A 12,293-nucleotide genomic window follows, 5' to 3' on the forward strand; every position below is an offset into this window, starting at 1 on the left:
AATGGGAACAGTACACAAGCAAGACTCGAACCTGCTTCACCCACATGTGCACCACAACTCAGGCACTAACCACTAGCTCAAAATCAGTCCATTATTTCATCATTATTTAACTAGTTAATATCATTGGTTTACTTAATTTCAGTTTACTTTTTGCATCGTTTTAATGTATTTATTAATTATTAATAAACAAAATAATTTTTTTTTAAATGATAGGTTTCCACACATGAATCGGCTCCTCTGAATCCAGAGGATTTGAAACTTTAAACCCATTGAAAGTGTTTGTGATGTGCTGGAGGAGACTTTACAGAGTGCTGGACTCTTACTTTGTAAAATCAAGATCTTGACCAAAAACTGACGCACCTCCTGATGGAAATAACATCACATTTATTTCCATCAAACATATTCACATGCTAGAATTATAATAATCCCTGCAATAATGATCCAATCACAGACTCTTAAACATTTGCCTATTTAAATCGAAACAACGACTTTTTTTTGGTCAGGCAGTGTATAAATATAATAAAATATTTTTTTTAATAAAAAAAATATGAATACATATATAATTTGTCATGCCAATAAAGCACACGTTTTCTCCTTAAACAATGCTTTGTAAGCCTTAGCCTCGCTCACCTTCTCTGCGTCTGGAGTTCTTCTTGTCCTGGATGGCGTCTGTCAGAGTGCTCATGATCTCCTGCTGTTTGAGAGACAGGATTCCCAGACCTTTGACCAGCCCGGCCAGCCCGTAAGCGGCTCCCTTCCGCTCGGCGTATTTATCGCTCTCCAACAGGAGCTGCAGGAGCTTCCGCACCATCCCACCAGCGTCCTCCTTTATAGCAGGAACCAGAGGAGGGAGACAACTCGCCACCGACTCCTGAACCTGAGCAGCACCAGACAGAGAGGGATGCGTGGGAATATTTTAACGCTGTCTTTTATATGCATCAGTAAACGGTCACTTAATGAGAAAAATAACCAAACAGTAATTACACATATATATGTATATATATATATATATATATATATATATATATATATATACACACACACACACACTATATAGCAAATCTCAACTGCTTAAAGGGATAGTTCGCCCAAAAATGATATTTAGCCCATAATTTACTCACCCTCAAGCCGTTCGAGATGTATATGTCAATCTTTTTTCAGACGAACACATTTTCAGTTATTTTAGAAAATGTCTTAGATGTTTCAGTGGTTATAATGTGAAGCAATGGGGTCCAGCTCGTTGAAGTCCGCAAATGAGCATGCATCCTCCACAAAAGTAATCCATCCGGCTCCAGGGGGATAAACGAAGGCCTTCTGAGGGTAATCCGTGCGGTTTTGTCGTAAAAATATACATATTTAAAACTTTTTAAACGAATATAACTGGCTTCCGGTCGCGGTCGACGCGCGTTCATGGAGATGGATGCTGGCATATGGCGTAGGAAGCGTCGTGACGTAGAACGAACGTAGAGTTTTGTTTTGCTCTGCTCTCTGGCTGCACTGTCACGTTCGTTCTACGCCACGACGCTTCCATCTCCGTGAACGCGCGCCGACCGCCACCGGAAGCCAGTTATTTTCGTTTATAAAGTTTTAAATATGTATATTTTTACGACAAAACCGCACGGATTACCCTCAGAAGGCCTTAGTTTATCCCCTGGAGCCGGATGGATTACTTTTGTGGAGGATGCGTGCACATTTGCGGACTTCAACGAGCTGGACCCCATAGCCTCACACTATAACCACTGAAACATCTAAGACATTTTCTAAAATAACTGAAAATGTGTTCGTCTGAAAAAAGATTGACATATGCATCTCGAACGGCTTGAGGGTGAGTAAATCATGGGCTAAATATCATTTTTGGGCGAACTATCCCTTTAAGATCATGTTAATCATGCATGGAAAAGCTGCTTTGTAGGGCTGGGACGATACACCTATCTCCCGGATCGATACTATCACGATACTTGGGTGCTGATATAATATTACAATATAATATACAATATATGCCGATTCGATGTTGCAATGCATTGCGATATTGTTTTACACTAGACCATGGGGAAAAGCTAAATCATACACTTATACAGACTGTACATGATGTACACGATGAGTCATATTTACAAAAACAATTCATCACATCTTTCTTAATCTTTTATTTCAGAAGCATCATACACTACCACATTCTCTTGAATAAAACAGTCACTTGTTGCCACCTAGTGGCGAAAAATGTAATCGATAAATGCGTTATTTTAAGCGCCAAGTTTCTTTCAAAAGCTGATTTACTCTGTTTTGATCGCTATCGTAGACATCAGTGTTTCTATTTGAACTTTAAACTTTTATCCCAGTACTTCTGTGCTAATATGAACTATTGTATCACAGAAATAATGATCCTATGAGGTTTGTGAAGTTGTTTTATGACAACTCTCTCCGGGTCAGCGGCAGCGCCAACACAGATTTGAATGTTGCGATATGATTTTGTCAAAGGCTTAATAGACAGACGAATTGGAAGAAGATCACGTGAGTGTTTGAATCGAGATCACAGTGACGGCTTTTCAGTGCGTTCAGTCTCACGTCTCTTCCACGTGTTTACTTGGGACATTACGACACTTAACGCTCAAAGATAACGACACATTTCATCCTCTGTTGGAACAAAAGTGGTGAAAAAAGTGGAAAAAACTTCTGTCAACCTCATCTATAGTGCCCCTTTCACACAGAGATTCTGGAAAATACACGGATAAAGTGACCCGGGATTTGACCCGGGTTCATTTGATTTTGGTTCATTCACACTGCCAGTGATTTTCCGGAATCAGAGAGCGCGTTCACACACAACCCGTGTATGTCCCGTGTATGTCCCGGAAAGACACGTGACATCGATGTGACTTGTAATGTCTCAGCAGCGTCTTCAGTTTGCTTATGAGCTGCGATATCTCTCTCGAGAAACCACGCTTGTGCATTTATTTCTCTGATTCGATCATAAAATTGCGCATTTCGTACCGTTTCACAGCTGGCGAACGATCCCGCGCTTCAGCGTCATCACTACGACACGGCATTATTACGGCTTTTGTTCACACAGCGTGCGTCCCGGGTCTGAACACGGCAATGTTACTAGGTCCCCAACCCGGCATCGATCACGGCATTAAACCCGGGTCGTGTTTGCGTTCACACAGAAGGCGTTCCGGCAATTTGCCGGCAATTTCCCGGGTTCAATGCGCTGTGTGAAAGGGGCTTAGGTGACAGATTTTTTTCTCCCAGCCCTACTGCTATGAAACAATGGAGTATTGTGAACAGTGCTATAAAAATAAACTTGACCATCTGAGATGGATGTTAATACAAAGTAAACAAGCAAAAATAGCTTCAGACCTGTTGTGACGGAGTTGAGAGGGCAGTGATCAGCTTGGCCATGATGGGTTTGACTTTCGGGTCACTCTTGTCCAGATGTTTGGCCAGCGAGCCCATGAGGATGACCACACTCTGCCTCACAGAGTCATAGCTGGCGTCCTGCGGCGCGCTCTTCAGGAACTCCTCGAACACGGGCAGCAGAGAGCTCACGTTGTCCTGCGAGACAGAAACGGTGAGAGAGAGTGAGCGTGGCTGCAGGAGAACGAGAGCGAGGCTGGCGGGGCGTCTGATGGAGTAACACTACCTTGCCGTGTGTGTTGAGAGCGGACAGTGCCGCTTCCAGCATGCAGCGCCGCACCTCTGTGTGTCTGTCGTTTAGAGCGTCAGGCACGAAGAACAGGAACAGGGGCAACACCTGACTCTCATCCAAGAACTCGGCCAGTTTATTCAGCGCCAGAGCAATGCCACACCTGCACACAGGAAACGCATCACTCACCCGTACACCTGATACATGACTCTGGGTGATTTAAACTCAAAGCTGTAGCATGATGTTGATTATCACAAATAATCCTTTGTAAGTCACTTTGCAAGTCAATTTGTAAACTCGCAAGAAATGCATTATAATGGGAGTTCTGTGGGCAAATGTGAAGCACTGGGAATGTTTAATATACATTTTGAAGGTATAACCAGATTATTACAGGTCTTTGCATGAGACTGACATGACAACCTTGTTTCAAGTTGTCCAATCATTTCCCTCATACCTTGAAAAGCTAAACAAGTAAACTTTCTCTTGATCTAATGATTTAAAGAGTGAAATAAAAAATGAAGCCTACATAAACTACATAACAACAACAAAAAATAGTCACAGATTGCCACAGATGTTGTTCAAATTCATCATAAAAAAATACAAAAATATATCTAGAATTTTTTTCTAAGTAAGTTTTCCAAGTAAATATCTATAATAACCCCACAGCCATCATGTAAATGCTCTTACCTGGCCTCCCATTGGTCTGGAGGAGCTTCAGAAATGATGCGTCCCAGAGCGTCCAGAACCGGAGGAGGTCTCTGAACACAAAACACACACAAATCCCTGAGCATCACTCAAAGCCGTCCCATTCAAACGACAACCCAGAGTGATTCGCCTTCACAATGATGGCCATTCAATTTTAAATATTAGGGCAATGAATAAATAAAAAAACGAATTAAAAAAGCCCATCTGAGTGATTTATGACACTTAACACAACGGCTTTAATTTCCCAGATGAATTTCAATTAAGCGCTACAAGGCTTGATTAAATATTGATGTCTGGTCCTAAATCTCCAGTGTGAGAGACTCACGTAGAGTTTCTGATGGTAGAGCTCAGTGAGTTGGGCCAGAACGGTGGCCGACTGCTCCTGGTACTGGCTGACGGCACTGGACAAAGCCTCGGCACCCGCCGACCGCACCGCCTCCTCGTGGTGGATCACATCCTCGATCAGGAGCGGACAGAGTTCAGGGACCAGATCCAGACACAGAGCCTGCCAGAGTCTGAGACACACACACACACACACACAGCATGAGCAACACTCACCACTGCAGAGCGTTTCAACAATAATCAATGATTCACTGCTGGATTAGGTGTTTAAAAATCATTGTCTAGCTGCTGAAATAATGGATTTTATATACAGTACTGTGCAAAAGTCTTAGCTTTAGATATTTATATCTTCTGCTGTAGTGTGTCAGTAGGAAATATCAATTCCAAACATTCCTTTTGCCATTAATTGTAATAATCCAGTGAGATGTTTGTATGCACAGGGAGTCTGACAACAGCCGGTCTGATCTGATCTCACCATCATCGAGTCAGAAACTGAGACAGGCTAAATCCAGAAGAACTGCGGCAACAAGATGTCGGTTTCTTCAAGCGTCTCGGAGACATTGCCAGAGTTCTTCTGGATTTAGTCAGGTGAAATAATGTAGATTTTTGATCATTTCATTGTATTTTGACACTAATGCATTCACTTTAGAAATGTACACAATTTTAGCTAAAGAAACTTTTTTATATATATATATATATATATATATATATATATATATATATATATATATATATATATTAGGGGTGTAACGGTTCACAAAATTCACGGTTCGGTTCGATACGATACACTTGTGTCACGGTTCGGTACGGTTCGGTTCGGTACGTTTTCCATAGGCTACAGCAAAAATAAATAAATGCCAGAGAAATTTCCTTGAATTCATTTTTTTTATTATTATTATTTTATTTAATGAAACTAACATCATAAAGTATGATTTTTTTTTGCTTTTTTTACTGAGCAATAATGGAGCTATACTTGACTCTTCTTATGAGCATATAAAACAAAACAGCTCCTTGGACAAAATGAAATTTAATATTGTAGTAGTAGGCTAGTTATAAACAAAGGTTTATTTTAGTTCAGATTAACATTTGAGGGCAGCAATTGTATTCATAATGTCAAAATAAAACAGACGTAATGTTACTTGACAGCATTATAGCCCACTATTCCTGACAAACTTCCATACCTTGCAGTTAGTGTTACTACTACAGCAAATCCATTCCACGGTGAATGTTGCTTATCTGTGGACACGGGATAGTTCATTCATGGCACGATGTTTCTTCCTGGTTTCCACGTCAGCGCTGTTTGATCCGTTAATAACAGAGAAATGTGCATGTTTCTCACTAGATCTCGCAGCGATGTTATTACTTCAGTGGCGAATTCAAAAAGCATTTGAAATGTAAATGCTTTCTTTACTGGTCTGAATCTCTTAGCGCTGTGTGGTGTTGCTTGATCAGCCTCGCGCATAGGGCTCGCGAGTCCCGCTTCACAGGTCAAAACTGATAAACGGTCCACACAAACACAATAAGAGTAGGCTAGCTCAGTTTCGTTCCTTACATTGCATTTGCCAGTTGATGTTGTGGTCGCGCCAGCCTCTATGAGCGCGCTTGCCACCCGCGACGCGCCTTCATTTGAAATAACAAAATTTTGGTCGGCAGAAAAAAATGGTCCAACGAACCGTTCGGTACGTAATGCGTACCGAAAACCGAACCGAAAGCCTCGTACCGAACGGTTCGATACGAATACGCGTATCGTTACACCCCTAATATATATATATATATATATATATATATAATATTACCTGGTGATTTTTTTTTTTTTTGACAAATTATTATTTATTTTTTTAAGGCAAATGCCTTTTAACTTCAGAAACGTCCATGATTTTAGCTGATGACAATGTATTTTTTTAATTTGATTTGATGTTATTTTATTTGATTTCAACACAAATGCATGTTTGTTTTGGTTTTTCATTTTACTGTGACAATTTATTCCATTTTAATTCAACACAAATGCATTTTGTCCATTATTTTAGGATGGAGAAATTATGTTTTAAAAAAAATTATGTTTTTTTTTTTTTTACACAAATGAGAAATGTTGGCTATAAAACAGCAGTTCATTTCCACAGAATAGCCCGGATGGCTTTCCTAACAACTGTGAACTGCACTGGAGTCCACATGACGAACCATTTCCCAGAGCCCCGTTTTCAAATTAGCTTGAGTGTAATTCCCTGGAGTGAGTTTACAGCTTTAACCCGAACCAAACTCTGATGTGAAACTGATTAGAACCAGCACCACAGGCTGCAGTGTGAAAGAGTGACTCTACGCTAAAACTGCATGACTCACTTCTCTGCCAGAGCTCTGCCCTCCTCCTCCACATCGAATTTGGCCACCCACAGTCTCCTCAGCATCTTCAGACCGCTGGCGTCAGTGCTGTCGGTGGGTAACGCCAACTCCATCTCCAGCAGACCCTGCGAGAGTCAGTCCACAGGTTTAATTACAAACATTTCATAGCATACTGTCAATTCAAAGTAGGGCTGCACGATTAATCGCACTTATACCGATTTGGCTTAACGTGATTTTGAAATCGCAAAGGCTGCGATTATTTGTCATTGATGATCGGCTCTGTAAACGCTGCTCCGTCTGAAAGCACTGCGAGTTTGAGTCACTTTAAAAAGAACATCTTTCCAAACAGGAGAAGCATTTATGAACCTCTTGTCCAACAAAAGACAACATTTAATAACATGCTTTTACTCCAAACTCACTTCATAACGACAGTTGAGGATCCTTCTGTAAGATGATGTGCTTCTTACACAGAATAAGGCAGTCGTGTGTTTATTAGTCATGTTTAATCAAAGCTTTTCAGTCTTCTGATTATTCAGATACAGCGATAGGGATTTCCTGAAATGATGCCCATTATTGTACTTCTGCGGCGGGGCATATTTAGCATGTGTGTGTGAGACACCCTCTGGTGTTCAGATGGATATGTGGGGTGTGTGTGTGTGTGTGTGTGTGTCTGTGTGTGAGAGACGCCCTCTGGTGTTCAGATGGATATGTGGTGTGTGTGTGTGAGACACTCTCTGGTGTTCAGATGGATATGTGGGGTGTGTGTGTGTGTGTCTGTGTGTGAGAGACTCCCTCTGGTGTTCAGATGGATATGTGGTGTGTGTGTGTGTGTGTGTGTGTGTGTGTGTGTGTGTGTGTGTGTGAGACGCCCTCTGGTGTTCAGATGGATATGTGGTGTGTGTGTGTGTGTGTGAGACACCCTCTGGTGTTCAGATGGATATGTGGGATGTGTGTGTGTGTGTGTGTGTGTGTGAGTGAGAGACACCCTCTGGTGTTCAGATGGATATGTGGTGTGTGTGTGTGTGTGTGTGTGTGTGTGTGTGTGTGTGTGTGTGTGTGTGTGTGAGTGTGAGTGAGAGACGCCCTCTGGTGTTCAGATGGATATGTGGTGTGTGTGACGCCCTCTGGTGTTCAGATGGATATGTGGTGTGTGTGTGTGTGTGTGTGTGAGTGAGAGACACCCTCTGGTGTTCAGATGGATATGTGGTGTGTGTGTGTGTGTGTGTGTGTGTGTGTGTGTGTGTGAGTGAGAGACGCCCTCTGGTGTTCAGATGGATATGTGGTGTGTGTGTGTGTGACGCCCTCTGGTGTTCAGATGGATATGTGGGGTGTGTGTGTGTGTGTGTGTGTGTGTGTGTGTGAGTGAGAGACGCCCTCTGGTGTTCAGATGGATATGTGGTGTGTGTGTGTGTGTGTGTGACGCCCTCTGGTGTTCAGATGGAGCAGTATTTACTACCGATCAGCCGTGCTGCACTGACAAGCTGCGCATAAAATAATCGCAGCCTTTGCCAAATCTCGTGCGGTTTCAATGCGATTAATTGTGCAGCCCTAATACTGTCAATACAAACGTGTTCAAAGGTAAGATGACATCAGAAAGGTACTGACCCTCAGCGCAGCGTCTCTGACAGAGAAGCACGAGGACAGTAAAGCCTCCAGCAGAACGTCGATCTCAGGCTGTTCGGCGAGCGCACATCCCTCCTGCCCTCCAGCGCTGGTACACAGAGCCGTCAGACAGTCTGATGCCAGCACCTACAACACACACACACGGTCACACACACACACGGTCACAACACAACTCTCCTCAAATACTGTGTGTGTCTCTTGATTCGAGGCTCTACCTGAAGGCGAATGGTGGACGTGCCGATCACTTTGGTCAAAAGCAGCAGCATACTGACTCTGGGCAGCAGCTCTGGGCCAGTCTGGACAAACAGGAAGACACATTCATTATAAACTCTTAGACATGGATAGAATCAACATATGCACATCAAATCAATGTATGCACGAAATATCGAAATATGCACGCATGACATGGATGGAGATTCTGAATAAGCTACTGACATGAAACATTCATAATCAAAACAACAAAATTCATGTAATATTTCATATCACAACAACAAAATTCTTATCATATCCTGGCGCCTAATTGTGGTCAACCATTTATTAATTCCCTTAATCAAAAACAAAAAGTCATCAGAAAAATCACATGAGATCGCTGCAGTAGCAAATGACAACGATTCAGACAAATAAATCAACATTTTTTCATGTTCCAGAAGCCGTTTCAATAGGATATGTGTCACAATAGGGGGAAAAAAGACTTTAAAAAGATTTTAAAGGTCTGATCAAATCAAGAATTATAACGATAACTATATTAGCTTCCACACCAGCGGACGATAGTGACCTGTTTTTGCCGCTTTAATGCTCAGGCTCTTAAAGCAGGAGGAAATCTGATTGGCTGTCAATGTTATCATTCATCAGCTGGAAAAAAATCATTGTGAAAGTGATTCAAAAGATTCACAGTTTCTCTGTGCCGTTATCGTAATAGCTTTGATGTGGACTCTGATGCTCATTTATATAATCAGAACGGATCTTTAGAACTATATCTTTATCGTTATCACTATAGTCATCATACTTGGTGTGAACGGCCCTTAAGAATGACATTCACTTGCATGCTAATTAGTTATGTAGAAGAACATTTACATGTTCTCATTTTTAATATCTGACCAAACCCACAGAACTTAGGAATCGATTTCAAATCTGAAATCAAAAAATTTAATTGAAAAATTCCTGAATGACTTCAGTTAATGCAAAGTTGATGGATCAATAAATCAAAACCACAGATTAAATGGCAAAGCAACCAGCCGTACCTCGTCTATGACCGTGTCGTCCGAATGCGCCCGCAGCTGAGCGTGCGTGTTGATGACCTGTAGCGCGCGGGTCATCGTGAGCTCGGTGTCCTCGGAGGATCCGCTGCTCTGACTCAACACAGCTTGAAGAAGCGGGAAACAGAAGGAGAACGCCGGCGCTGGCAGGGCAGACGCTTCTGACCCTGCAATCATTGAGAGGTTCGCCAAGTTACAGAAGCTCTTTATTATTTTTTTGCACTTTCTTGCACCAAAAGTGTAATTTAGTTTTCATGTCCATTTTCTCCCCTCCGCTGCATGTGGGCGTGTGTGTTATTCACCGGTTTTGGCGTCTCTCTGAGGTGTCGTGTGTGTATGCAGCAGTGAGATGGTTCGCTGCGTCGCTGTGTTCAGATCTTCTTGAGCCCAAGCAGGATCCAAATCACACTCTGGCTTCAGCTGACGCAAGGTCACATGACCCACGAGAACCGCTGAACATGTAGAGAGAAAAACTCATTTGAGCCACAATGAAAGCAAAAGCACAGCATCTGTTATTCACACATGCTAAAACAATCAGAACGAACAGAATTAACCCTGTAAAGCCTGACATATGAAATAATAGTCAGAAAAATCTTTCTTTTTTTTCTTTTTTTAAATGGAACAGTTTATCAAACATTCAGACAAAAGAAGAAAAGTTTGCATACGTGTTTCTGCGTATCATATTTGATGCATCAGGCTTTTATGACTAAAATAGTCTGATATAGTGAGAATATGGAGCTCAAACTCAAGGAGGAAAAACACCTCAATTTTATTAAGAGGCCCAAACTGAGCAAAAATAAGCAATTTGGTGCAAATGCTGATATTTATTTGTCCAAAACATATTAATATCAGCTGTCACTCTATACCTGCCAATAATATATCTTAGTAAGATGATATTTACTAAGATCAAATGTTTAATGATCCGTCTCTGTAGTTTTAAAACATACAATGCAATACAATGATGATTGAGAGATGAACAAATAAACCTTCCTCAAAAGCCTGATGATCATATTTGACACTCACATTTCTCAGTTGCTTCAGTCCAGTAAGTGTTTATCTTGAAATATTACTAACAATATTAAAGATAATCTTATGTCTACTAAACAAAAATCAGACTTTATTTTAAGGTGTCACTGTCACAGTGTAATTATATATTTAAGTACTGAGTAATATTAAGTAACTACATGCACTTACTATAGGGTTAGGGTAGGATTTGGTTGAGGGTTAGTTGCATGTAATTATGCATGATTTACTGTTATTAATATGGTAAGTACACGTAACATATGTAACAAGGACACTGTAAAATAAAATCATTAAAGATTTCACAGCAAAAGAAACGTGAACTACCATTATACTCAAAGGCCTTTTACTTGCTAATAAAGTATGAACTATCAATCAGACGACAGAAGGCATGTAGGAGTAGCAACAGGATTTTCAGCAGACTTGATCATGCTGATTATCCAGAGGCCTTAGAAATTTGCGCATCAAACATGAAACAGTAGTTTTATAGGGTTAAACATGCATTTGCATTCACAAAAACGTACATAAATCATTAGGAAAATAGGAAAAGGAAGGCTTACCCAAGTAGTGCAGGTGTTTAGGCATCAGAGTGACGCCGATGCGCAGGAACACGGGTTTGACGCGTGGAGCGGCCACAGGAGACTGCAGGAGGGGAAGAAGAACCTGCACGACCGCAGGAAGATGAACCCAGATCAGAGGAGGACGACGGGCCAGAGTCGCCTCCAACAGACCCATCACACACTGCAGCTCCACGTCCAACTGAGAGAACAAGAGAGACGCGTCTCACTGGTGTTACACTTAAACACACACTTCAAAAGTTAATCGATCACCTGTTTATTCATGTACACCATATTTCACTCTACATCGTTCGTGCTCCACCAACAACAACCGCACTTCCGGGAACTTCATAAAAGGAGTCCCGCCTTTTTCCTTTCGGTAAACTGTCATGTGTAATCTTAATATTTAGCACAGAGGTATACATGTGCATGAACACATTTTTTAATGTCTTAAAGGGTTACTTCACCCAAAAATGAAAATTCTGTCAGTATTTACTCTCCCTCATGTTGTTCCAACCCCGTAAGACTTTCGTTCATCTTCAGAACACAAATTAAGATATTTCTGATTAAATCTGAGAGCTGTCTCACTCCTCCATAGGCTGCTAGGTAATCGATATCTGCCATCCCAGAAAAGTGAGTAAAGACATCGTTAAAATAGTCCAAGTGACTACAGTGGCTCAACCTTAAGTTTATCAAGCGACGAGAATACTTTTGGTGCGCAAAACAAACAAAAACAACGACTTTATTCAACTCTTCATGTTCTTCTGTGTGGGTCTGAGTGAGTTCACGTAGTGTAACAGCGCAGCGCTTCTGGGT

The 12,293-nt window shown here is 41.5% G+C and overlaps 1 protein-coding gene across 1 annotated transcript in view; it reads right to left on the reverse strand.

Annotated features, from left to right (window-relative positions):
* gcn1 (GCN1 activator of EIF2AK4) overlaps positions 1–12,293 on the reverse strand; it is a 54,040-nt gene that overhangs the window by 25,070 nt on the left and 16,677 nt on the right. The window contains exons 24-34 of the mRNA XM_084388601.1: positions 11,481–11,679; positions 10,203–10,352; positions 9,886–10,067; positions 8,860–8,940; positions 8,627–8,770; positions 7,022–7,146; positions 4,668–4,857; positions 4,325–4,395; positions 3,635–3,800; positions 3,352–3,546; positions 631–877 (exon numbers count right to left, since the gene is read on the reverse strand). Coding sequence (XP_084244727.1) covers positions 631–877; positions 3,352–3,546; positions 3,635–3,800; positions 4,325–4,395; positions 4,668–4,857; positions 7,022–7,146; positions 8,627–8,770; positions 8,860–8,940; positions 9,886–10,067; positions 10,203–10,352; positions 11,481–11,679 — 1,750 coding nt within the window. The remainder of the gene's footprint in view (positions 1–630; positions 878–3,351; positions 3,547–3,634; positions 3,801–4,324; positions 4,396–4,667; positions 4,858–7,021; positions 7,147–8,626; positions 8,771–8,859; positions 8,941–9,885; positions 10,068–10,202; positions 10,353–11,480; positions 11,680–12,293) is intronic.

The sequence above is a fragment of the Rutilus rutilus genome, assembly GCF_951802725.1.
Source record: "Rutilus rutilus genome assembly, chromosome: 19".
NCBI lineage: Eukaryota > Metazoa > Chordata > Actinopteri > Cypriniformes > Leuciscidae > Rutilus > Rutilus rutilus.